Raw genomic sequence first — 27,669 nt, 5'->3', positions numbered from 1 at the left:
GCCATGAAAATGATCCATCTCAAACACAAATCTGGGACAAAAGTAGATCTGCACTTCAAAGGCCTCTTTGTTGGAGAAGAATCTGTTGGATTAAAAAAAAAAAGAGAGAGAGAAGAAGAAAAATGGACACAGTGCCAAGACTCCAGGCATTCCTCTGAGAAAGATCCCATCCACAGCAGGGTGACCCACACATGATTGAGTACTTCAGGGATCCATTTTGATATTAGTGTTCACAACTAAAAAACTCTATGTTTCCCATAAAGATTGTACACTCACCCTTCACCCTTCAGTAATCACACACACCGCTAAAGCCATTTTAGCTAGAATCCCTTAGACTTGTCTTTGGCTTCCCTGGCAGCGTCATGAATTTTTTTAATTTTTTTTTTGTACAAGTGTCAATGTGTAAGGGAAACAGCACTGTGCAGAAAACCCCAACAAAACTGGACATTAGGCCTTGGTTGTTTTTTTCGTGAAAGGTACCTCCCCTCTAGAGTGAAAAATAAGAGAGAGAAAAATAGAAAGGAACGTCTTTAGAAAGCATATAACCCGATCAGGCTATTTCCTTTATCCTGCGCATGTAGTCGTGCAGTTCCTCTGGGTCCTGAAAGCCCATGTCTTGACAAACCCACTGAATGTCCTCTTCATTGGCAATGGGGATGGAGTTGTAGGGTAAATCCTCTGTGGGAAGGGTAAAGGTGGTGAACTTGACACGCTTGCGTTTGGAGGTTGGCGAGCTGGCATCTTCTCCGTGGTCTTTGGTGGAACCGCCGGAGCTGCCATCTCCTCGGCCGTGGACTTGGCTTTGTACACTGGTCTGCGAACTGCCACTGCTGTGGTGGTCCCCGTGACAACATGTCTGTACCCCCTCCAAGGTGTTGCTGGGGCTCTCCACCGTCTGAGGCGAGAGGTCGTTCTGGGTGCGCAGGGGTTCCCCGTTACCCAAGAACACCCAGTGATGGGAATGGTCCATGTTGGCTTGGCCTTCAGGAGGGATGCGCTTATGGCGATACTTCAACACAAACACAATGCAGTTTATAAGAAAGACCAGTATGGCGAGACAAAACACGCCGAGGAGAGCATACATGCCGATCTCTAGGTCAGTCATGCTACGGGGATTGTGCACAAACTCGTCATCCTCCTCATCTTCTTCAGTCGGTTCCTCAGAATTGCTTATTGTAGGGAAGTTGGTGTAATCAATGGGCACGCTTGCAGGTTGCTCATTAGATGGCTCATACCCTCCACCACCCACGTTGGGATCGATAGCGGGCTTTCTCGTGTTGGAAGCCATTCTAGTGTCTATTTCAGTCTCTGCATCCACTTCCTCCTCAGAGTCTTCATCTGGTCCAAAGCGGACTTTGACGAACACAGGAGATGAAGCAATGACACTCTTGCGTTTAGTCTTCTGGCAGGTTTCGCTGATGGTCATCTCCACGTGCACTACCTCTCCTGTGCCCTCACTCTCGGCAACGATGACTGGCCACCGCCCCTGGGGTTGTTGAGCCACCGAAACCACCTTATCGTCTGCTGTGGAGGCATTGAGGTTGTATTCTTTAGGGTCGTACATACTCAGGGGGGCGGCGGTATTGTCACTGTAATAAACCCAGATGGACAAACTGGCCTCCTACAAACACAAAACGAAAGAAATTGAGAGCATAAATTCAACCAGTAAACAACAGTTAACTTTCAAATTCTGTCTTTGAATTCTTCTGTGATGCACTCTAAAGGGGGGCCCACACTGAATGAGTGTTGGAGATTCATATTTTGTGTATAAAGTGGTAAATTATGTTTTTTGTGTGTGTGCAAACAAAGCACTTCATAAAACTGAGGTTTAACCACTAGAGTAACATGGATTACTTTTATGATGTCTTTCCTACCATTCTGGGGCTTCTTGGTAGTTGCGCAGGCTGTCAATGGAGGGACAGAAAGCTCTAAGATTTCATTAAAAAGATCTTCATTTGTGTTCCGAAGATCAACGAAAGTCTTACGGGTTTGGAACAACATGAGGGTGAGTAATTAATAAGAGAATTAAATTTTTTGGGTGAACTAACCCTTTAAGGCAATGACACAACACATACATTTTTCAAATGCGAAAACGTTGTACAACTTTCTCTTAATGCAAAGTGATTATCCATATTGTGTTTGTGTTGGAGAAGTGTTTGACCTTCATCTCCTGGTTTTCAAAACTTCTTTTAACTCTTTCTCCGCCAGCACCAGCATTTAACAATTTCACAGAACTTTATCCCCAGAATATCTGAACATGTAATGTATAAAAAGAAATAACAGACCCTCTGCTTTATTCTAGCTTAATTTATTCTCAACATGTTGAGCAAAATGCTGAGAAAATTGTATTTTTGTCAAAGACTACATCTGGATGGGATTCAGAATGATGATCAAATCATTGATGGACTAGATCAAGTTCATCAACACCCCCAAAGCTTCACCATCCTATAGCTCATCTTGGGTCGACATTTCATTCGGCAGTTTTGATTTATATGCCGTTTAATGTTGATGATCGTGTTATTTTACATATGCATCTGCTTACATATGCTATTGCTTGTTTCTGCTTCTTCTTCACCTGTGTTTTGATCGGATATCATGGACTCTTTTAGAAGATGTGTAATAGCACCTCCTACCGTATAACAGTGAAAACGCGGAAAACCGGAATATCCCATTAATGGCGGGGAAAGAGTTCAATGTTAATTATCTTAGGTTTTCTGGTCCATAAAAGACAATTGTCTTGGGCAAGCAAAATACAGCTAACATCAGAGGTGCTTGCCTGCTTTAGCCGTAAGAAACAGACTGAGGGGAAGGAGCACTGGCGCGACGCTTGTGTTCTTGTCACCTCATAACAAGCCTGAGCTTGACAGTTGTTTTCCTGCTCTTGCTCTCTGCTAAAGGAACAGCACAACACCTTACACCTGTTGGCAGGCAGACAAAATAAAACCACTCTGCCAGAGTGCTTTTAGTCAGAAATGAAGTGTTGCTTTGCTTTTATATTCAGGAAGAGAAGTATTTATCTGCCTCAGCAACGGCCTGTTGTGAGGCTGTAAAAAATATCTTCTGTCGCGTCACTAACTTCAAGGTTGTTCTGACATTCGAGCTCAGGCTCTGTCAACACTGCTTGTCAAGATGAAGAGAGTCTTTGATATGCATGATCTGAATAATACATTGAAGATGACATGATATCCTCGTGGACCTTTTGAGATCACTCTAGCCACTAAATAAAATGACATCAATCACACATGGTCCTTGATTCTTCTACAAGCTTCAGTCTTTGGGACATGACACTGTACCTTTTACATTGATGAGTCATTACATTTCTAACTGCTAAAAGTTTTTGAACTATCTTGAAAGTAAGTTTGAATTCACTGTACGTAACAAACTATAAAAGTATAGTGTTCTTACATCCAAGACACTTGGAACTTTAAAACGGAATAATCGCTTACACCAGCATACAGCAAAATCAATTATTTAAGGCTGCCAGTTAGACAAAAGAAAGGGGCATCTAAAGTGTAAAAGAAAGAGCAAGAAAATCAGTAACACTTTACACATGCTTCAATTTGTTAACATTAGTTACTTTAGTTTATTGCCATCCGAATTCAGAATGTCAGTGTTTTTCTCCCACTACCCGCGTAAAAATCCCCGGCCGAAAACCTACTGTTTTGTTCACAAACACCAAGCTCGTGTGGTAATTTAATAGCTGTCTGAATCCACATCACTGAGTTTATAAGAAAACATCAATTAAAAATTCACTGTTTAATTCCTTTGGACCACTGCTGAGCACGGTACGATAACGATTGCGCTTCGCTGTAATTTGGATGCGTTTTAAAGATCTAGCCTACACTTTTATCACTGAAATGCTAGAAAGTATTTACAAGAACAATATTTCATCACCACTCAAAAGAGAAAGAGAAGAAAAGTACGTAAACATCTGAAATGGGTCATCATGTAAATAAGAGGCTGTATTAACTTATTCCTGCTAATTTCCACATTTTCAGAGGTGGACAGTAACAAAGTACATTTACTTGAGTACTGTACTTAAGTACACTTTTTGAGTATCTGTACTTTACTTGAGTATTATTTTTTCTGGAAACTTTTTACTTTAACTTCACTACATTTGAAAGACAAATATCGTACTTTTTACTCCACTACAAATCTGTCAAGTTCCTTGAGTAGAAAGTAACATCAGTCAGTGGATGATTTTGGTTGCAGGGGTTGCATTTTGGTTGGAAATGAAAGTCGGGTTGACGTCAGAACCCTGCATCTGATTGACATCAGAACCCGACGTCAGATTGACGTTGGATATTGATTGAAAATAAAAGTCGGGTTGACGTCAGAACCCGACTGATGTTGGTTTCTGACGTCAACCCGATTTTCATTTTCAGCCACAATACAACATCTGTCCAACATTGGAGATCAACGTCAATCTGACATTGGATTCTGACATAAACCTGATTTTCATTTTCAACGTTGGGTTTGGTCTTCTAAATGCGACTTTTGTCACTTTTTTGGAGCACACTAGCTTGTAGATAACAGTAAGGTTAACATATTCATACTAAAAGCCAAAAAACTTTAAATAGGGCAATATTTGAGGGAACAGCCATTTGTGTGTCCGAAACCATTGTGGACGTTATTGAGTGCACTTATTCAATCTCACATTCAATCCCACTACTGGAACTGTGTTCTAGAAATAAATTTGATATTGATATGAGGGTAGGTAGCCAGGCGTAGATTCAGAGGCATACGGTACTTTAAGTATTACATACAACAATGCAACAATAATAAAACAATGCATTGACATTTACTTTTTACTTTTGATACTTAAGTATTTTTAAAAACGAGTACTTCTGTACTTTTACTTAAGTAAGTCTTTACAACTTTTACTTGTAACGGAGTAATATTTGACCAGTAGTATCTATACTTTTACTGAAGTAAGGAAGTTGTGTACTTCGTCCACCTCTGCACATTTTTAAAACCATCCATCATTTTGAGATAAAATACAAGACAGAAAACCATTTTTACTATAATGCATTCATCTTCCTATTTTAAAACAGGAGATTTAAATAATCAAATAATAAATAGGATATTATTCTCCTATTATTAAATTTAAATTAAATTAAAATAGAATTTACTATTTTTTTAATGTTATTTACAGAAGACAATCATGCGACTGACCACGCATTCCCGGGCCGGGTTCATAGGATGACAAGACTCGCTCCTCCACCATTGTAATGATTCCACTGGAGGCGAGCTTGCAGAACCCAAGTGCAGTTATTTGTATACAAACACGATCAAACATAAAACAAAAGCATGGCATGGCATGGCATGAAACTCAAGACTTAAACGTGAACATAAAAATGGACATAAACTTCCCAACAGTGGTTACAGGTAACAATACTTGACAAGAAAACGTGGCAAACATGAGGGCATAAATACACACAAGACTAATGACAAGACAAGGGACACCTGTGAACAATGAAACAATGAACCAATCAGAAAATGACACATAGACAAGGGAACACATGGCAGGATCACATGACTATAACAGGGAACCACATGACAGACATGAAACAAAACCAAAACGTGACCACCATGAATAAATCGCCATCAAAATGCGATAAAAGTTATAAAAGTTTTATCACTGAGGTGCCATGCAAGTTTATTTTTATGAACGTCCAAAAAGGGCAAAATGATACGTTATGACATTTCAAGTTTGTAGAAATTAATAATAGTTAATGTACTGTCAACAAACATGAAGTAACAGCAAATAAAAGTATATGTACTAATTAACTCCAAGACTAGGTTAAAAATCTAGGTTAAAGTTATTTTATAAATTCACTTTTGTTCAATGGTAATTCATGTTCGTTCATACATTAATGGTAATTTATTCTAAACTTAAAACTTAATGCATATATAGAAATTATAATTATCTTTTAATAAATTAATTAATGCATTTTAACAAAGACTAATATATGCTGTAAAGAATTATTGTCCAATGTTCATGATGCCTAATGCATTAACTAATCCCAACAAACTGAACCTCATTGTAAAGTGTTACTAGATTATCAAACAATAAAAAACTGAAGGCAGAAACGATTACAAAACTGCTGTTATTTTGTGACTGCAGAGGTGAAGTAGGCAAGTGCTCTGAAGGATTGAAATGATGGACTGGTAGTAGTGGCGGAGGAGGAGGGTCATCAGTGATGTTTATTGCACAGTCTCCACAAGCACTTAGGCTGATACATTACGCTAATTAAAACCAAAAGTGGCGAAGCACAGAGCGGAGGAGAACCGCAGGATTTTAATGCGTGAACTGAAAGCAGCCACCCTCGTGTCTGATGTTGGTCACAGGCTAAGTACAGAGCAGGAAAAAAAGGCCCAGAGCTCTCGAGGCAGGGCTCCGTGACCTGCCCAAGACATTGTATAAATTAGCCCAGCAGCATCCGAGGTCTTCACTTGAAAATACGAGTGAATGCGCTCCAATTAATGCTTTGAGAAAGATTATACAGCAATTGCATGGAGCTCCCCTGATGACACTCGAGAACGCCAGAGAACAGAGGTGGCTGTTGCTTCTTAATAAGCGAGATGCTTGCTCATTTGGTGTGCTGATATTAAAGGAGATTTGAATATGTCTGAATGCCAAACTAGCCTTTATTAAAGTAGTGAGGGCCATGCTGAGGCTAATTTGCCAATGGTGTATAACCTTCGTGGAGACTCGATTCATCAATATGAGGCTAAGTCCAGCCAGTGTTAACTCTTGAGGAGCAGAATAATCCTGAGCAACAAGGACGAATTTCACATAAATGTCACTTGCATAATTAGTTGCAGGAGGCCAAAGGTTAGAGCTTTTCCATGGACTCAGCTGCAGAGGGGTATATGATGAAAAATGATACTGTCATATTTAGACAATTACACAAAGATACAAGTTTGTATTTTGTGTATAAATTTACTAAGATTCTTCAGTGTGTTTCTTGCCCCTAAACAAGTGTGATCATTTTAGTCACACAATATATGACTTGACACTGCACCTTCATTCAGGGCCTAAGAATGTAAATTATAAGATCTGTTATATTTCACACAAATTCACATACAGTAGATGATACCATGACAATTCAAATAAAATATGACACTTTGGATGGTTTTACGTGGTCTGTAGCTGGTTTAGTCTACTCATAAGATGGTCTATGCTGGTTTATGCGTTGACTAGCTGAAAATGGGGGCCAGAATGAGTTGGTAGACCATCTTGAACAAGTTAATTAGTGCTTGGAACAGTGTTATTTTAGTATGATTGATATGCTATAATAGTTGATATATATATATATATATATATATATATATATATATATATATATATATTTAGAATTATATTTTGTGTTTATATTTAGTTTTCTCTTTAAATTTAGTTAATGTTTTAGCAATTTTGTTGTGCGTTTTTGTCCTTTTTATTATTATTTTTTTAAAAAAAAAACCTTTCAGTATTTATACATTTTTATTTATTATTTTTAGAAAATGAGAAATATTGCTTTGGCAACTAGCTTAACCCTTATGTTGTGTTCGGGTCCTTTTGACCTGGAGAGGATTTTCTTTTTCCTGAAAGTGTTAGTTGCAATGTAATTGCATTGGACTAACTTACTGACTTTGCTCACTTTTTTTGCTCAACTACTTCCCAAATTTTGGGGGGATAATTTTTGTACTTTTTGGGTAATTTTTTTCCACACCTTGTTAAACTTGCGGTGTTCCTGGTCAAAAATTACCAGCCTAAATAGCTTATAAATCTCTTGTTATGCTATATTCTCATCAAAGAGTTCTACAATCAATCAAAGTGTCCTAATTGAACCCTGTCTTTATTGAAATAAAACAAGTTGACCAAAAGATTGAATCCAATATTTGGAGATAATATAGCATAATGAGTGATTTACCGGCAATCATTTTTGACCGGGAAAACCAAAGGTGTAACAGGGTTTTCAACACAGCGTTTTCATAAGCCTAAGGTTTGTATATTTTAAATTCAATTGATGTTTATATTATTTCAAGTATTTTTTTTTTTTTTTTAGTTAATGATACCTTGCCATGGACCAGCAACAAATCAAATATACTGCACATTCAAAAAATCTGTATTTAGTTTAAAATGATGTGGTGTGAAAAACAATAAAGGGATCAACTATACCTGCTTAAGAGTGGAGAGTGTCTGCAGGCCAGTTGCCTTGGCAACCATGGTATGGCTGTTGCCAGGGCTTGGTTGAAGATTAAGTGCCAGTCCCGAGATGGCATGAACACGAAGCTCCGCAATGGACACTTTCTCGTCTACCACAAAGAACTGCGTTTCACCCAGTACCGCCTCCACTGCCAGTGGGGATTCAACCTGAAATCAACAAAACAAGATGAGCTTTCACACTCTGAAAGACAATGGAGGAGTAAAGACAGTCTAAATGGAAGAAAGAATGGGGGGGAGTGAAATTACAATGTCTGTCGAACAGAAACATTTAGTGAGTAATCCCACATATTCAAGATGCAGCCCACTGAGAAAAGGAAGCATGGGAAAATGCTTCTTTTCTCTAGAGGACGGCCAGCACTAGGCCTCCACATAAATCCTGACACTTCAAACCCACTATATCACCGTTTCTTCACCTCCTACCAGCGTTAAGGGTCACCAGGGACTTACCGAGTGAAAAGTCAAGTGGGGCGGCACAACTAGGAGGGTCAGAGAATCAAATTATTTTTCCCTGTGTGTCTTTGCTGAACCGTGAGACCCTGGGAATCCCAAGGCACACAGCGCCAAGTTAGATAAAATGTGCCTCAATATAGGGATAGTTTTTATCTTTTCATAATTCAAAAAGATTAACTTAAACTCACATTTTCAAGGCAAGAACAAGGCAGCTTATGTGGAGTGTTTTTGCCTCGAGAAAGACACAATAAGAGGGAGAAGAGTACATAGATATTGGATAAATTTGAAATTTTAAAACTGAATCATTGCCAGCAGCCTACACTTCAGTCTCTCAATGACAAACAAAATTATGACTAGTAAAGAACACTAAAAGATGTTGACAGAAATTGAAGTTGTTTTTGCGTTCCCTTTACACCATGTGCAAATGTCAAAATGGCATTTGCAAAGTGAGCTCATTATCTGACGTTATCTTATCTCATCTTTTCAATTACAGCTATACTGAATAAAGAACAATAATATAACCTTCTTATTATTGTCTTAATCACAGCTGAGTCAGAGCTAGTTACACTTATCAACACACAAGGGAGCAAAGCGTATTTTGCTCTTATAATTTAGCCCTATAAACTCCATAATGACTGGTAATGGTGTTCAAAAATCTCCAACCTCTACTGCAAACATTTTCATTTCCAACCTGCTATTACTTCCCTCTTCAAAATTACCCATCTTCAGCTAAAAGCCCTCAACGCTGATGTAGGTTTATGAACTAGCCATGCTGCTGATTATACTTCGTCTGTGAAGTGGCAATGCTTAACCATCTTTTGGCATAGAAAAGTCATTTTTTAGCCTCATCTCTTGCTGAAGAACATGATGCTGTCTTGGCGTGCGGAAGCTCAACCCAGGCTTTTCCTGATCCAGCCTAGACTTGCGACCCATATGTCCCAGATGCACACTGTTTGTGTCCCAATGCACTAATGTTTTGGAGAAGGCTGTTACAGTTCATTGACCATCCAGTCCTATACAATCCTCTCTCCCTTCCTCCGGTTGGAAAAGAGATGTAGACCTTGGGGGGGGGGGGGGGGGGGGGGGGCAGATGAATGTATAATTGAACTAAACTGTTTTGTTCTTGCATTTTTTATTTCCCGAGTTCAAGGCAAGCTTCAAAGATACGGCGCATTTGAAGGAGAGAAAAGGAATGGCAGATAGAAAAAGGGGAACTAAAAACAAATTCTTGCCAGAATGGCTAGTTTGTTTGGTATCCAGGCGGTTGCAATTAGTTTTATTATACTTGCTGATATACCTTCTTTTGATGTTTGCATTATAACCAGAGCTTTGCATGCATGAATAGAGTGTGTTCAAAGGCTAAAAAGGGACTGCCTATTCCCCCAAAACCTAATTACTGTACTTGGTAGACCTGGCGAGCCAATTAAGTGATAGGAAATACAAAGAATCAGGCACAGAGGGTAAGTATTGTACACTTAATGCTACTGTAGATTGATTCACAGGACCATTACAGCTCAGTCGATGCTGAGAAGGGGTCAGCAATACCTTCTGCTGTTCATGAGATTATCAAAACAATGTGTCACGAGAGATGTTCAAAGCTTAACGGCGGAGCGTCTTTGTGTTCAGGCCAAAGTGACGGGTGGAGGATGAGCGTTCTGGCAGAGAAAGATCAAAGACCCACCAAATAAGCTAAAAAACCCTGGTGTGGTTGACTAATAAGCAACATTATTCATACCTTTCCCTTGTTTCTTTTTTTTTTTTTGAAGGGTGAAATGTTGCTTCTGTGCTCAGACTCGTTTATTTTCAGCTTGCATTCAGCAAAAACATTCGAAATCTGCATTGGCCATTAATTATTAATGGTCTTTGCAGTTTTTCCAAGTTAAATTAGCAAACTTTTTCTTTTATGCTCAAATTTGTTTATGGGCAAAAACAGACAGCACTGTGGAGAGGTGTGATGAAGCTGTCATGAACAATCAAATCTCTCTCTGTTTGGACACAATGAACTGATTGTGTGCGTATTCAATGGAGAGAAAACTTCACTTTCAAGAATGATTCCCCCAATTTAACACTATTGAAGTTTTTAGAAAGCACTGATAATTCTCTTCCCAAACATCCCAGTTTCTGAATAGCCTACTGGGACTAAATATGCATATGAATAGCTTTCTAACGGGGCATTTAAAGACAAAGACAGCAGCAGAGCTAACTTAGATAAATTAAATATGAGAATTTGAAATATTGATTTAGGACCCCTATTGATTTTTTTATCAATAAACTACATTTATATTCTTAGCAATCTGTCTGTTTAAAAACACTTAGATAATTATCAGGTTGACTTTGGACTATGAGCAATTGTTGTAACAAAAGAAAAGAGAAAGAATGAGAAAACAAAATGAAATGAACATAATAATAATAATAATTATCATAATTCCAAGTACAAACTTTACTTTCACTTTCTTCCCTGATGTTGTTTTGACATGTTATAACAATGGCAAGGTGGCCTATTTTATTTTATTTTTTACTTTGCTTTGATTTTATTATAATAGCTGATAAAATAAAAAAGTAAAAATCAAATAAATTAGACCACCATACCAGTGTCTAAAACAAAACATCAGGGAAGAGAGTGAAAGTAAAGTTTTGTACTTGGATATATGAGACAGTAAAAGGGATTGAACAATTGTCCCTTAGACACTTTGCATCATGTCTTGACAGGTATAAAAACAATGAGTAAGGACCAGTGTCCAATAATGTTGGATGAAGAGAATGTAATACAGCTAAATTAAATTGCTGCATTGTAATATGGTATTGAGAGCTCCATTCACCTCTCCCCACATTATTTCATCAATCCTAAATTTATAAGGTCTATTCTTATTTGTATTCTACCTTCAGAGTGGATGATCCAAGCTCATTGGCCACAAGCACCGTCCTGTCCACCAGCTCAGCCACCCTGGCGTCCACCACCTTCAGAGAGTCTTGCACCAGCTCAGTCACATCCACTTGCCAGTCAGGACCCAGCATAGTGATCATCTGGTTTGTGCCTTCAGTAGAAGTAGTGTGGAACTGGGTCAGAACCTTAACCTGGGCCCTCTGGTACTGAAGCGTACATCCACGGCTCACTTTACGGTCATCATCATCGTCGTCATCGCTGTCTCTGGCCGTTCTGAGGAGATGAGGGAGAGGTCATTGTGAGTTGGATAAGAAATTCACACCAGAATATATGTGCCATTCATATGCACTGTTTAATAAGTTTGCACTCAAGTTCAGTAAACTTTAACAGCAATTTATATGGTGAAATAGAACTAGACTAACAGAGGATCTGAATATCTATCTATCTATCTATCTATCTATCTATCTATCTATCTATCTATCTATCTATCTATCTATCTATCTATCTATCTATCTATCTATCTATCTATCTATCTATCTATCTATCTATCTATCTGTCTGTCTGTCTGCATCCATCCATCCATCCATCCATCCATCCATCCATCCATCCAATATACAGTAGTCAACATTTGAAGTGGATCAAAACCTTTCATCAAAGTTATACATGAATTTTGAACAATACCCATTCTTGTCTTGGGACAACTTTGATGAACTTTTTTGATCCATTTCAAATGTTAACTACTGTATATAAATATGTATATATATCCAAAGGGAGGTGTTGGTGTTCATTTTCTATAGAGCTATAGCAACATTTATTCATCCAATGATCTGCAAATGATGCACAAGAGCATATATAAGACATGCATTCAGACTCATTGCACAGATGAGCGCACTTTCTATATAGTGAATGTTACTGAAGTGTACTGTACTAAAACTGTGGAGTAAATTGCGTTCAGCACAGATTTTTTTGGCATGCTTGTGCCATTACCTAATTAATTCGCATTTCTTAAGTGCATTGGGTGTTAAAATAGCTAATGTGTGCATATAAACAACCCTCCATTATGAATTCCCTCCAAAATGTTTGTTAGACCTGCATAACAATATGAAAAAGTGCATCATCTGGAGACCCATTTCAAAGAGTTTTCGCATCAGTGACTCTTACATGCCTCACACATACCATCACATTCAATCTATCTAATCTGCTCCCTTGGCAGCGTGTCACCATGTGAAGAAAGCGAGCAGAAGCAGGGTAAGAGCTGGGTGGATCTTGAGAGATTCACCCATTCTACACACATAACTAATTAATCAGATAACTGGAGATGCAGAGACAGCTGTCTGACAACAAACGTGACTGACAACACATGCCCATCGATAAGCCTAAACTGAACTGAATTTTATCATGTAAGGAGACACAGTTACTTCTCAGCAACAAAGAGATTAACAAGCACACAAACACAGAAATAGAAGACTTATAATAGTGGAAAGCAGTTGTTGATCAGCACTTTGCTCTCTTCTGAGTTAAACACACACTCCTGTTTCCATGGAGGGGAAAAACACGAGGCTCTTGCATCAGTTGAAGAACCTGGCGGACAGAAGCTCTCAGTGTTCTTGAGGACAGTTGTACTCTCTCGTCTCCTCACACGGGTTAATGCGAGTTTCAGACCAGAAGAACACACCTCAAGAGCGGAGCGTTGCTTGAACTCATTAGGCTGTTAAGAGAACTGGAGATTTCATGCACGGAAACTTGCTCATCCAATAAAAATGAGTGTCAGGTTTTGCAGACACATCACTGTTTCACCAGTTTAGTGAGCTACATCAATCAATTGGTGTGGAAGGCCAATGCGTGAAACCTGCCCACTGACACGTTTTAACATTGAGCAATGGAATGGAATGAAATGGACAGAGCAGAGGAGGGAGGAACTGAAAGAAGGGAAGAGGGAAAGAAAATAAGGCATCCAAATCCAGTTAATTGTTTAATAAAAAATAAAAATCTATAAAATAAGTGTCAGGTTAGATCAGATTAAAATTATAATAATAATAAAACATTTAATTTGGGATGTACCATGTATATAATGGCCTACACAAAACAGTAGTGTTACCGCTGTGCCTGAAATCACTAATTTACGCTTACATGTGAAATGCACTATGTATTAAAATGGTGGATAAGTAAACAAATGAGTGGGTTTTTGCACAGAATATGCATGAATGTGTAAACAGTACAGAAATGCCTTTGATGCTTCCACATGATATCAAATTTACTTAATATTTGTTTCTAGTCTTATTGTGAATGATACATCTGTCATAACGTTCACAAGTTTGGGGTCAGTGAGATTTTTTTTTAAATTAATTCAGAAAGTATATATTGAATTGATCAATAGAGAATAAAGACATTTATAATGTTGCAAATGATTTCTATTTCAATTAAATGCACAAAAATATTAAACTCAACATTGATAACAATATTTTTTTTTTTTTTTAGCATCTATATGATCATGTGACACTGAAGACTGTAAATAACAAACTATATATACTGTCAGACTCCTACAAAAATCTCACTGGGTTATTACAATTAATGTCAAATTAATGTTTGGAATTGCAAACTTGGGGGGGTGGGGGGGTGGGGGGGGGAATACATACGCTTAATACATAAGTGAAGTTGGACTTGTCAATGTCAATCTTATTAGGGTCTCTTAAAAACTGATTTTGTAGGTATAAAACCAACAAACAGACTATGTTCTACTATAAGTGTCATCCACACAAAGTCACAAGCTTGCAGATTATTATTTTTAAACATATCTTTTAAAATTATTCTATTTAAAAAGGAACTGAAAGAAATCATGAGATTAATCAGGATTAGCTGGTGCCATGGCTGGGTTTTATGCACCCGTAGCTCAGCACTGTGACAAGATGTCAAGAATATCAGCAGAGACAAAATGGTACGTTTTGTCATCTTCTCTTTCCTTCCATGGTGACAGCTACTCTCGTATGTCTTTTGGTGCCATGCTGAATTTTAAGTCATTACTATAGTAACCATATACATTAAATAGATCAGATCTCTTCACTTGCAAAATGACAGTGCAGGCACCGGCATAAAGATTGCATCTGAAAAACAAATCAGATTTCGAGCCGATCACACAGAGATTGTATGTGTGAACAAAGCCTTAGAGATCTTAGGTCCTGGGAGGAAGCTAAATCAAAGGCACTCAAATTGAGGTCAAATGCAAATGTGGTGACACGCTTGTATTGTGTGTGAATTGTCTGTATGAAACTGATAGACTTTGCTTACAACAGCTTGATAATAGTGAACCGCAATACACCATCTAGATTTTCTAGCAGCTATATATGATGTTTTTAAATGTTCCAATGTTATTTAAGATATCAAAGCTAAATCTCTATAGCTGAATTTGCAATTGATGACTTATTTCTACCTTTGCATGGTACATGCGTCATACCGCCAGCCCTACACGAAGGCTATATTGACGATTTGCACCCAAACAGGATTAGCATAACCAAATCAGATCATATTTCCATTTTAATGGCCCATTTGAATGAATTTAATTAGAGATTTACATCACAAAAGAAAGACCTCTGTAAGGGAGCAATAATGATACCAGTGAGTTACCAGAATGTTTTCCATCATGATTCATTCTGGAGAGGTTCCTCGTGAAAAATGCCTGTGCTGATATTCTGCCGTGCACTGTACGACAACACCGCAGCTTCAATTTGTCAAAATCACAGTAAATGGGCTGTATGAAGAATGACATTCGGGTCTCATGCGGCATCAGCTCCATGGTCTCATTGTAACTAACACAGTCCTTAGTGACCTAGCATTAAAGCTTTTACAACTACACTAATTAAAATATTACACCGCTTTATCACCCTCACATCGCCTACAAGTCTTACGTTTAAATAAACAAGCTGCAAAATAAAAGAAAACATGCATTAAAGGTGCTAACTGGGGAAATTAATATGCATTTATAAAACAGTTAGTTCCAGTCCTCGATTCTGATTGGTCAATAGCTGTTTTTTATTCACGATAAAACACGGCTATGACTGCTTCACCCAACGGTTCTATGTATCACTCCACAACACTCCTAGCAACCACTCTTAGCAATGTAAACATATGTTCTGAAGCTTCTGAGTAACGTTAGAGTATTGTGAGAGATCGAGTAAGCGAGTGTACCTGGATTTACAGTAGATATAGCATTTTCCTTCAGGTCAGTCCTACATTTGTAATAATAAAAAAATCTGTTTGAATGTTAGCTGCGATATCTTGTCCTTTTAACAGTTAAGGGGTTTTCCCGTGCCCTGACAAGCTAGTCATTTGTCAGTTGCGTCTTGTTTTTCCGTATTCGCAAGTTTCAGTCCTTTCAATATAAAGATGTCTTCTCTAGTCTACTGACTGACTCACTCATAAAGACTGTCTTTGCTGCCAACTAATGGCGAAATAATGTATGTAACTTCTGTCGCTGTTTACGGTCAGGGACTATTTTTTCCAGCGGAAGGAAGGCTTTTAGTGATTTTTAAGTTGTATTGATACATATTTTTTGCCTTTAATATTTGTGTTGTGTGGTAACCGTTTTATAAAAGCAATAAGGTACTCGAGGCTAGTGCTGTATCGTGAATAAGACACGGCTGAAGGGGTTGCAGCCTAACAACGCCCTTCAGCCGTGACTTGTTCATGATACAGCACAGTCTCATGTACCTTATTGCTTACAAACAGCATTCAGAGTGCAAGAATATTTGAGAGCACAGATATGGTGGTGTCTTACCTGCGGTCGGGTAAGATTGGCACCCTCCAGCCCTTGATGAAGCTCAGCCTGTTGTCTGAGAGCTCCACTTTAAGGGGTAGTTTGGGCACCCAGACAGTGAGCTCAAGAGGGGCACTCAGGTGCTCATAGCTGAAAATCACCCGAGCGTTCATGGAGCCACGCGTCTCTTTTCCATTCACAAACACATAGTCACAGTTCATGGACACCTGTTGAGGAGAGCAAAGAAGGTTTGATTGTTTTCACTGCATCCTCTGGAGAGTCTGCACAAAACAAAAGCTCTTCACAGGCAACAGCAAGGATGTCGGTTTGTAATTGGCCTGTGAATTAAAACACTTATTTGAACAAATCAAAAATAATCACATATCAATATTTGCTATGAAATCCCCTCAAAATTATGCCGACTCCACATCAGACTACCTGATAGTCTTCACAGCAGTGCTTCACGCTCAGATGGGGACTGAAAGGGCATTTTTTTAGCATCTCACATCATGAGCAACATGCTTTTAAGAAGCTGTCAAGTTTAAAACAGACCACTGTATTGTGCTACGTTCAGCTGTTTTTGAACCAAGAATGCATCCTATGTGAACAGCTCCCCACTATTCTGTAAGTATGGTTTGCCATGCCAAGTAGCCTGCAGTTTTGTATGGTTAAATGCATGATTTAAAAAAAAAAAAAATTTACCACGTGCAACACATAATAATTGTACTAAATAACACATTAAATTAAATGACAGGCGTAGTTTCAAATTAATGTTCTTTCAAATCAGTTAGCACCAGAAAGGGTTAAAGTGTCACTTTGAACAGCATCAAGTAAACCATGAAAATAATCCTTTCAAAAGTATTTTTAAATTGCAAAAGAGGTCTTTTTACTTGAAACATGTTTCCTAAAATAACACCCCATAGGAACTGGGTCTGACAGCTTTTTTCCTGAGGCATTGTTTTTTTCTTTCTTTTTTCGAAGCAGCAGTTGTTATTCACTGCATTCTGCATTTTTTTCTGAGCACACAAACAGACACACCAATGAACACACTACACACACATTTTTAAATCTCCAAGTTGTGGAAATTTCATTAACGCACCCAAAGGGTTACCAAAGAGAACTAAAAGAATAGTTTCCCCCCTGTTATTCCTTCTGGTCTGCCAACACATTTCATATGTACAGTCAGCAGTCTTTAATAATAAATTATTTACTGTAATAGATAGCTGAAGCTTTGCTTTGGGGTCCTATCTATGATTTATCTAGGGGTCTAAGGCAGCTGACACTGTAATCAGAACCTAATCTCCCTCAAATGGAGGTCGGGAGCTGCAGTCCATCCAAGACTGGAGATTCATCATAGTGGGGGATATCTGAGTAATAAAATATGTAGGACCGCTAGACAGCTCCCTCTCTTATCCATACCATCAATACGGGGAATTGATCAGAGGAGATGGCTCTCTCAACAGTAGTCTTTAGGAGAATCTGCGGGGAAACTCTGCTTGCCCACTTCATTTCTTTTTTAAAGGGACTGTTATTCAGTGAGAAATGAATAATACTGCTGAAAAAATAAAAAATAAAAAACCTGACATATGGTGATAGAGCAGAGAGGATAACAGCACAGGAGGAACAGAGAGCGCTTTTCATGTGCAAATGAAACACTTCCTTGCTTGGCCTAAATCTAGATGAGAGAAACCTCACTAGTAAAGTTTTGATAGTAAAAAAAAAAAAAAACTTTCCTTTACGACCCCTTATTTTTATTAGAGTTGATGATATTTTCTCCTATTCCATCTTAATATGTAGTACAGATGCATAGGTCAGTCGTGAAACTCTTCCAAGTAGCTTTATTTATTCTTTCAAGCCAGCTGCACAGCCAATCAGTTTCTTTTTCTTATCTACACAACCTTATTTGTTCCCATCCCAAACTGCTCCAGCTCAGTACAGTGTGCTAGATAATTTTCCTTCCTCCTCCCCAACACCACCTGTCTAGATCTGCTATAGAGATCTCCTTACTTAACCTTGCAGCAACCATTCCACCAAGATCAATCGTACCTACACTCAATTCTACACTCAAAAATCTATTTTGAAACTTGTCTTGACTGAACTATAAGTAAATCATTTTAAAGCGATAGTTCAGCCAAAAATCATTTACTCACCCTCAAGTTGTCAGAATTTTCATTTTTTTGGTGAACTATCCCTTTAAGTCAAAAACACTATGGGCCCTATCTTGCACCCAGCACAATTGACTTTGTACACCGACGCATGTATCATTCCTATTTTTTTTCCCTCCACAGACACACGTCGGTAGACTAGCAAATGCCCGGGGGCGGTTCAGCGCAAAGAGGAGGCGTGTTCCGGCGCAAAAGTTCCCTGATGCTATTTTACAGGTTTAGAAAACAATTCCGCCACTAACCAAAAAAAACTAGTTTAAAGTCAGTGGCACGTTGCACATGTTATTCATATGCTATTTTAAGGGCGCATGCTTGGCCATAATCAATGTAGCGTGTGCACAACACGCATACACTTTGATTCTCTCATCTACACAGAAGCAGCAGTTTTCATTTTTGCAAATCATACATTATTACAATAGATAGATAGATAGATAGATAATTTATTATAAAAACATACATCTAGCTTACACATTTACCCAAATTATCATACGCCTGTTTAACCGAAGTTAGTTTGGGTGTGTTTCTCCATCCCCAATGTCACTTCTCTGTGTTTTACGGCACTGACGAGAACGTCGGTCTCCTCGGCTGTGAACCGCTCCTGGCGTCTGCCTGGCAAATCCGCCGTTATAATAGGAATTCGCTATAGAACAAGCGCGCCTGTTCTTAAAGGGAATGTGAGATGTCGCTCTGATTGGTTTATTTCACGTTACGCCCAAACCACACCTATGAATAATGAAGCTACTTCAGACCAACCCATTTTAGATTTGCATCGGGCGCAAGAGTAATTTATCCCGCTGGTATAATAGCAACAGCGCCCAAGACCCGCCCACAAAGTTACTTGCGTTTCGTGCTTGATACTTGCGTTTCAGATCGTTAAAATAGGGCCCTATGTGGCGATATCAGAATATTGCTCTGTTTGCATCCCAATCAGCCAGACTCAACAATGATAGCTCAACTAATGGCGAAAGTTCAGGGCGGTACCATGTGTTCTGTCGACCAATGGTGTATATAGGTGGAATGTATAGGAAAGTCATTATATTTGAAATGCCATTTGGCACTGCTCGAGAAAATTACACATATTACACCTTCAAACAGATTGGATATTCCTCAAAATATTTCCTTGTAAGAGAGAATAAACGTGAATGACATGAGGGTGACAATTTTAGAGAATTTTATTTTTTGTGGTTGAACTATTGTTTAATAGTAATATTAACACTAGTAAGCCCAATAAAAATCGTCACTGTTGTTACTATCAATAGCGTGGGTGGGTGGCACACAACAAAAGCAGCAGTAGTTTTGCAGTGTTGCTCAAGTCCTGTCTGGTTCCCACTGCACTCTACAGTCTCGTGAATATGTTCCTGCTGTGCCACTTCTGTTGATGTGAGCTCAGTCTTGACCCACTTGCTCCTGGGGCTTCTAATAAACTTGGATGGATAATTTTTAAGTCAAAAGCAGTTAAGGACTGTGGGCATCACTCGCCAGCAGGGGCCGGCTGAAAGTACTTTTTACGTGCCAGCTAGCAGTCAGAGTTCCACAGTCACTAATCTGCCCTGGCAACTTGCGTGGTTCCAGAGGAGTGGCAAGGGCGAGGTCAGGATAGTGCCACCCATCGAGAGGCCTCCAGCTCCACACACCCGCCAGCTGTGTTTAATCCAACAAACACCTCCTGTAACCCTCCACCATCCAGGCTGCCGTCACACAGTTAAGCAGATGCACTTTTATCTGTGTTGTTGGTATCATGCAAAGGCAGAATATACATGGTTAAAGACGAACTTACTGCCTACAGCTTGAAGCAGAAACTGATGATTTGATTTAATATGACAGGTAGCCTCTATAGAAACAGAATGGTTTCGCATTTAAAATACTGGTATCAAATAGAGAGTTCCGGTCCTGAATGCTGATTGGTCAATTCAGCGTTCCAGCTCTGCTAAGTTTATGCAATAACATTCTAGAGGCCAAGCTATATTGTGAATATAGTCACTGCAAAAGTGAGTTGTACTAAAAAATAAATTAGAGATGTACAATATATTGGTACTGACCGATATTGGATTTTTAATATTGGATTTTTTACATTTAGATTTATTTTGCTGTCAACACTCACAGTAAAGTAAAGTAAAGTAAAAAATAAAAAAATAGTGATAATTTACCAACACTGTTAAATGTAATCTTGCAAATCTCAAAATGTTGTGATATCAAAATTCACTTAGATATCACTTACGTAGCAATTAAATGACTGTGTTAGTTTATTTTAGCCAAAAAGGTATTATATTTTATTGTAGCTAAATTAGCAGTTATCTATATAAAATAAAATTATTTTATTATATATAGTAAATACATTAAGTGCCATCCTTCCACCATATATGATATGATAAACATGACTCAAAGTGGTTACTATTTTGCATATTTCGTAGTACAACTGGAATTCTGTATTGACCAATCAGTACCGAAACTATCCATTTCATAATATTTATGCTTTACAATTAACCTGGGATAGGAGAAAGTATTTTAACATTTAAAATAACAAAATACATCATCTTTAAAGGCCGAAGATAATCACATGACATTTGCTATTATTATACATATTATTCAGTCATTGCACCGGAATCAAGGTGTGTGACTCATCTATACGTGGTGATTCATGTCTAAATGTGCGTGTTTGCTGTGTTGGTAATGCGTGCAGTGAGGATTCCGGCTAAGTAGCAGAACGGAATGGGAACGTGTGTTCTCAGATGGCCTGTGTGACTAGCTGAGCTTTGAGAGGAGCTGGGAGAGACTGTTCACAGATTCCTGCTCCCAAACACAAAGCCCCACAGAGTCTCATCATTCAACACTCAGATATAACACACAAAGCAATGTAGATGTTCATTACACGCACAAACAAAAACACCAACAAATAACTATAATATTCAAATGTGTGCACAAATTTCAAAAGATACACCTCACTGATCTTATTTTATTAAGAGTGTTTTACCAGCCTGTATACAGAACCTGCGGCAAACATGATATTAAAAGTCATTTCCATGCATGTAGCATAAAATGTCATTCTCACAGCTCTACATGTAATCATCTGTTCTGGTGTTCCTGTGCAGAAGAAAAAGCTTTGGCTCTAGGCAAATAAACCGTGTTACAATAAATACTCGTGACTACCTTTTGAATAAGATAAGCAAAAAAGATGTTAGTGGGCCCTGTAACCTTTGCCTTCTGTATGACGCTTTTTTTGCCACTGCACAGAGCATTTTATTGAACTGTCAGGACTCATGTTGTCTCAGCTTGAAGGGCTCATCTTGAATTAGCCTCCAAAGTTCAATAGCCCGGGCGGCCAAGCAAACCAACTCAATAACAGCAGAGCTAATGCTCTGCCCGGGCACCGCGGCACACAAGGCTATTCTGAATCTTAAAACAGATAAACAACGGATGCCCTCACGGCCCCTCTCGGATGACTTATGGATCTCAATCTTGGCGGACAGATGACACTCCAAGGCATATTATTATTTCGCTACATTTTTGATACGGTTTATAGTCGAATTGGATTTCTCCTTTCAGATTTTGTCGTGCTATGGAACAGATGGTGAATATTGTTGAAATGATTGTTTCCTTCAGCAAAGGACACTGCAAAATGTTTTCGTCCTGTATTTACAAGCCCTCAGGTGGAACCAACTGCCCCCTTGTGCAAATAAAGAGAAATAAATTCATTCATTGACTCAAATACACAACCTTAGCGGTTGAATTGAGACGGAACTTAATCCAAGAACTAGATTATGAGGATTTAAAGCAGTAGTTCTCAAACGTTTTTGACCCAAAGGCCTCCTACTGTAGGTTACTGTAATCTAATGGATAATGTTATCTTTGGTAATTTAAAATGTTTTCCTTTTTTATCACTCTAAGGGCCAGATTTACTCTTTTGATGTTAATGCTAATTTGACCTGTTTAGTGAATCTGGCCCTAAAAGTCATACATTACTGTCAAAAGCCAGAAAAAAAATCTCCATAATGTTAGGAATATGTCCATTTTGTTATATGAACAAACCCCTCTGTAAAAACCTAATAAAACTGGAAGGTTTGATATGTAAGTGCTACTTGCTCAGTGCATGAGAAAGAACAGTATTTTGAGAAAAAGACTGTAAAGATATGTACTGTAATTAAAATCTACAGATGCAAATAGATAAAGTGTGACACAATAAAAACTCAAATGTGTATTGTATTGTAGTCTTTCCAGTAGTCTGATCAAGAAAAGTGTTGGATGCAAAATAGCCTAAAAGCTCAAAATGAACCAGTGGCTGAAAAAAGGAATGGCTTGCCTGCAGTGTCTTGCCATAATACAAATAGCTTTGGTGCACTGCTTTCCAGGAGACTATTCATTTAAAAGCATTAAACACAGGTCAAGTGTGTGATGTCTGCGGCTGTTCAGTGGGAGATGTTGTTCTGTAGAGCGCTGAACACTTTTGATGTACTGTCTAAGACTGAAAAGGCATCGAGCCCTCTAGGGGATCACAAAAGCAGTGGTCACAGGACCATATATAAACTCAGTTTAAATGAGGTTTTGATGGTCATTTTATGGTCTCTTAAGATGTCCACAATTGATTATGAGAATAGTAGACGACATCCTAGTTCACAAAAGCTCTCAACGTGGGTGTGACGTACCTTGATGATGTCCTCGTTGAATGACTTGCACTGCACAAAGGATGACACGTCAGTGACGGCTCCATTTATCTCAATGGAAACCACCTTGACAGGGATGGCCACAGTTCGGCCAGTAAGAACTGCAGTGTTGATAATCTCAGTGTCCTGAATATGGAAGAGAGAGAGAATAAAAGCGAGAGCATGAGTCAGGAGGTTAGCAGAAGTTCACTGCTCCAAAAATCTGAATGTTCAGGAAAGCCCCGGAGTCAGTGCTACACTGCTAATGAAAGTACAAAACACTATCTATTTTCAATTTAAAAGCCATGAGCTTCCCTCTTTCAAAGCAAAATGTCTAATCAGTAAAAATTCCAGTCGACTGGTTTTGAAACTCGAGACCCCTGAAATCAGAAGAGCTCACATCCCAGGATTGTGACCCCTCAGTTTTAGGCAACAAGTCAACTTATTTAAAGGTACACTGTGTAGTTTTTTAAGTATTTTATTAGCTAAAATAAATGTCTTTATTCATAAATATGTCCTCATTGGTGTAAAATTACCTCTACCAATGATCTGACTTATCCTCGTAAGCGAAGAATTTCTTATCTTTATTTACATTGGACGGGTAAGTCCAAGGAGGCTTCCATGTCGTTCCGCCATGTTGAAAAACTATAATAGCAGAGAAGGACAAAAAGCACTAGCCTACCTCAACAGGTTTCCACAACGCGTTTTCGTTCAGAGCCAGCTCACGTGTGTGACTGAAACCAGCTGAAACGGTGAGAGGCGCTTGTCACTGCCCCGGCAAATTTGAAAGGCTGCACTGCACGGTGCTTCATAATGAAGAATCATACTTATGCTGAGCCACAGGAGAAGGAATCCTCATCACCAAAAAAGCAAAACATTTTATTTAAAAGGAAACGTGACCGGCGAATTAAAAAAACAAGGGTAAATATCGGGATAGCTTTTCCCAGGTGGAAAGAGCTAATGAAGGAGAAAGACTTTGAAAGGGACGCTGAAGTTGACAGGTAAGTCAATGTTACGGCCTAAATTACAAGCTTTTTTTCATTGCTTGGTTGTGTAATTCATTACATAGGCAGCATAACAGTAAAACATGTATAGTTAAACTCGATGAAGTGCTATTGGAAGACATGTTGTCATAGCTTCTTGGTACATAATGGCTACCGTAGTTGCAACACGCATTTGAAAAAGCGAGGCGCTAGAGAGCACTATTTGTTTGAATGCAAAATACAATTTCACCGCTAGATGGGAGAAATTCCTACACAGTGTACCTTAAAAATATGTGTATTTTTGATAATTAAATAGCATGGCTATTGTAGAATAATTGGTAACACTTCAGATTAGGGAGAAAATATTCACTATTAACTAGGATTTTTCTTAATAAACTGTTTATTTGATAGTAAGTAAGGTGGTTGCTGTAGTGGTTATGTTTAGATATGGAGTAGGATTAAGGGGTGTAGAATATGGTCATGCAGAATAAGGCATTAATATGTGCTTTATAAAGTACTAATAAACAACCTATATGCTAGTAATATGCATGCTAAAAAGCAACTAGCTAATGGTGAATAGTGTTCCCTAATCTAAATTGTTAACAAGTAATTCAATATTGTATAATACGTCTACAATGCAGTCACCCACTACATCATATACAGTAAACACTCTCAAGAAGAAAAAAAACACACACATACTATCTTAATGCACCACAAACGAATGTCAACACTTGCTACATGAATCACAACAAAGGTTACCACCAACCATCATTGGAAAAGAGAAACAAATTCATCCTGACATCACAAGACAACTCAAGTTACTACTTGTAACATCACCATCAACAATAACAATGTAGATAAAACTGGCATAGTCAAATAATGCAACCATATTCATTATTTATGCCCCAGTGCATGCTGGGAAGCAGGGCCGGAGTAGGGCCCATTTTCAGCCCGGGAGTTTAATGCCGCTTTCCGTGGCTCTCTCACTGAAAAAGAAATAGACACTTGCGCTTTCCGAGTCTTGTGTAAAACTGCCTTTATTTCTAAGTGGCACTGCTGGTCCAATTTATGAGCCGCCCACCGGGAATTCTCCTGATGGCCAATCCGGGTGGGAAGAGTGCAAATGGGGATAAACCACAAAACCATTACAGGCCAATTCAACTCAAAAAGGCATTAATCTAACTCAAATTATGTGCTTAGTTTGTCTGATTTAAGAAAGTTTTATTTTTATATCATATCATAACTGAAATGCTGCACTGGGATGCATTTCTTGTTTTTATGAAAGTCCTGTAAGTTTAACAATCAATAATAAGTTAATATTTGGTTATTTTTCAGCATTATTTTCTGGAACTCACATAACTCACATTACATAACATGAAATCAAAATTTGATTTGGTTTTTCTGAAATATGTTTGTATTAATTTGTACAGAATTCGGTCATATAAACGCTTTATTAGAGGGACAGTTCAACTTAAAATGAAAATTAAGTCATAATTTCCTCACCCTGGTGTTGTTCTAATGCTGTATGCCCTTCATTGTTTTATGAACCACAAAAGGAAAATCTTTGGAAAAAAAATATATGGCTCGTCAATATAATGGCAGAGAATAATGACCAGCATCAAGCTTCTTAAAAAAAAAGGCATGAAAGTATCACAGAATGATCCAATGTGACACGTGCCGTGTATTCAAAGTGTTCTGGGGGTATACAATAGGGTTGGCCTTGGTCTTTAATCCACAATTAGCACAAGCCTGCTGTAGCAGACCCCGTCCGAATGATGGCCAAAACTTTACTGATGAGTTTTATGAAGTTTATTGTACTTCACACAAATGACGAAGCATCCGCTTTCACTCCAGAAAATGTCATTAAATAATAAATTTCAGTTTGTTTTTCACCAAACCCTATTGTATACCCCAGAACACTTGGAATACAGAACATGTCCCATGGGATCATTCTGTTATACTTTTGTGTCTTTAAAAAAAAGCTTGATACTGGTCATTATTCACTGCCATTATATTGACGAACGTGAGTGGGACATTTTTTTATTTATTTTTTCTCCTTTCGTGATCCATAAAAGATAGAAGGTCACACGGCATTAGAACAACAACAGGGTGAGTAAATTATGATTTAATTTTCATTTTAGGGTGAACTATCCCTTCAACCTGGCATAGTCGTGGTTTCGCTTTTTAAAAATATTAAAAGAAGTGAACATAACTCAATATACAGACAGGTGAAAGCGCCGTAACAATGTTATGACCTACATTTTCTAGTTAATTGTATCTTGTGCTGTGTCAAGGACATGAATGAGAAGTAATGAGTTGAATTACTAAAATAAATTAAAATAAATGGCAAGAGCATCTTCAGTAATTTCTACAAGAGATAAAGCAATATTTTGATTACATAATATTCCACTAGCTGTGAAGCATTTAAAGATCTTTTCTGGAATCAAGGCTAAACCAGGATATGAATATACATCTTAAAACGGTTAATAAAATAGTAAAAGAGAAGAATACATCCTGTAAAATGTATGAAGCTTGAAGAAAAGTACATGTACATGTTCAACAGTGTCATTTGACAAACTCAAATGGGATTGAGGTTCTCATTCACTTTGTACAAACCTCTCGGGCTACGGCAGTTTCAGCACTCCACGGTAATGGATTAACTTTTAAAATACTCTTGTTCATGAGCTTCCCAATTTAAAAGTTTTCCTGTTAGATGATACATGCAAATAAATCTATGCTTTCAATTACATCTCAAAAGCTGAAGCCAATTAAAGAGCACATTGGCTTTGCAATGGCTTTCCAAGAAAAATCAATTCATTATTTTGGATAGAATTGCTGCAGGGATGTTGCACAACTAACTGTAAATTATTTCCCTTGTGGCCCACAGGAATAAAGCAAAGATTATGCAGCTCTCTCTCCCTCAAGCTTCAATCAAAACAGCACATTCGAGGAGAAACTTTCCACTGAGCCCCTTTGCTTAAAAACAGGCATTTTATATAGTAGAAATAAAAGCATGCAAGTATGAATGAAAAATCCGCTGTCTTATTTGAACTGGTTTTCAATCAACTTCACTTTCAACATCACGTTGAGAATAATGTATTCCACATGAAATGACTCGACTCTTCATTTGGAAAAACTTCTTTTCTTTTCGCTTTGCTATCCTAAACTGCTTTCAAGGTGCGACACCAGTCATTGATAGTGAAAACGCAGAACATATTTGAGGTTCCAGATGAGGTGTCATAGGTGGAATAGACACTAACATTTCTATAGATGTGAATTGTTGTGTTAGCATGTGATGGACTGGTCAACCATCCAGGGATGGAGTAATAACTTCTGCTAATTAATTGTTTTGAAATCAAATTAAAGTCAAATTGTTGCTGTGAATACCAAACATGACATATGAGGGCTAATTCGATATTTTAGTTTTTTGTTTGTTTGCAGATTTAGATGCGGGGTGCTAGAGCACATTTGCACATGTGCACTCTTCAAAAATGGCACTTTCATTTTTTAATAGACTAATAAAAGATGTAGAATGAAATATGTAGATTGTACTACACATTATATATTCTACTGACTATAAGTAGC

At 38.2% G+C, this 27,669-nt stretch overlaps 1 protein-coding gene across 2 annotated transcripts in view; it reads right to left on the bottom strand.

Annotated features, from left to right (window-relative positions):
- Positions 1-386: 386 nt before the first annotated feature.
- The window catches only part of tmem132e (transmembrane protein 132E), a 347,651-nt gene continuing 320,368 nt past the window's right edge, over positions 387-27,669 (bottom strand). For both annotated transcript variants that reach the window (XM_084113640.1, XM_084113639.1), the window contains exons 5-9: positions 23,105-23,248; positions 16,321-16,526; positions 11,546-11,822; positions 8,168-8,362; positions 387-1,621 (exon numbers count right to left, since the gene is read on the bottom strand). In XM_084113640.1, coding sequence (XP_083969766.1) covers positions 551-1,621; positions 8,168-8,362; positions 11,546-11,822; positions 16,321-16,526; positions 23,105-23,248 — 1,893 coding nt within the window. In that variant the 3' untranslated portion in view covers positions 387-550. The remainder of the gene's footprint in view (positions 1,622-8,167; positions 8,363-11,545; positions 11,823-16,320; positions 16,527-23,104; positions 23,249-27,669) is intronic.

This window comes from Abramis brama, assembly GCF_963993115.1.
Source record: "Abramis brama genome assembly, chromosome: 5".
In the NCBI taxonomy this organism is placed as follows: Eukaryota; Metazoa; Chordata; class Actinopteri; order Cypriniformes; family Leuciscidae; genus Abramis; species Abramis brama.
This window is presented reverse-complemented; position numbering and strand designations above follow the sequence as displayed.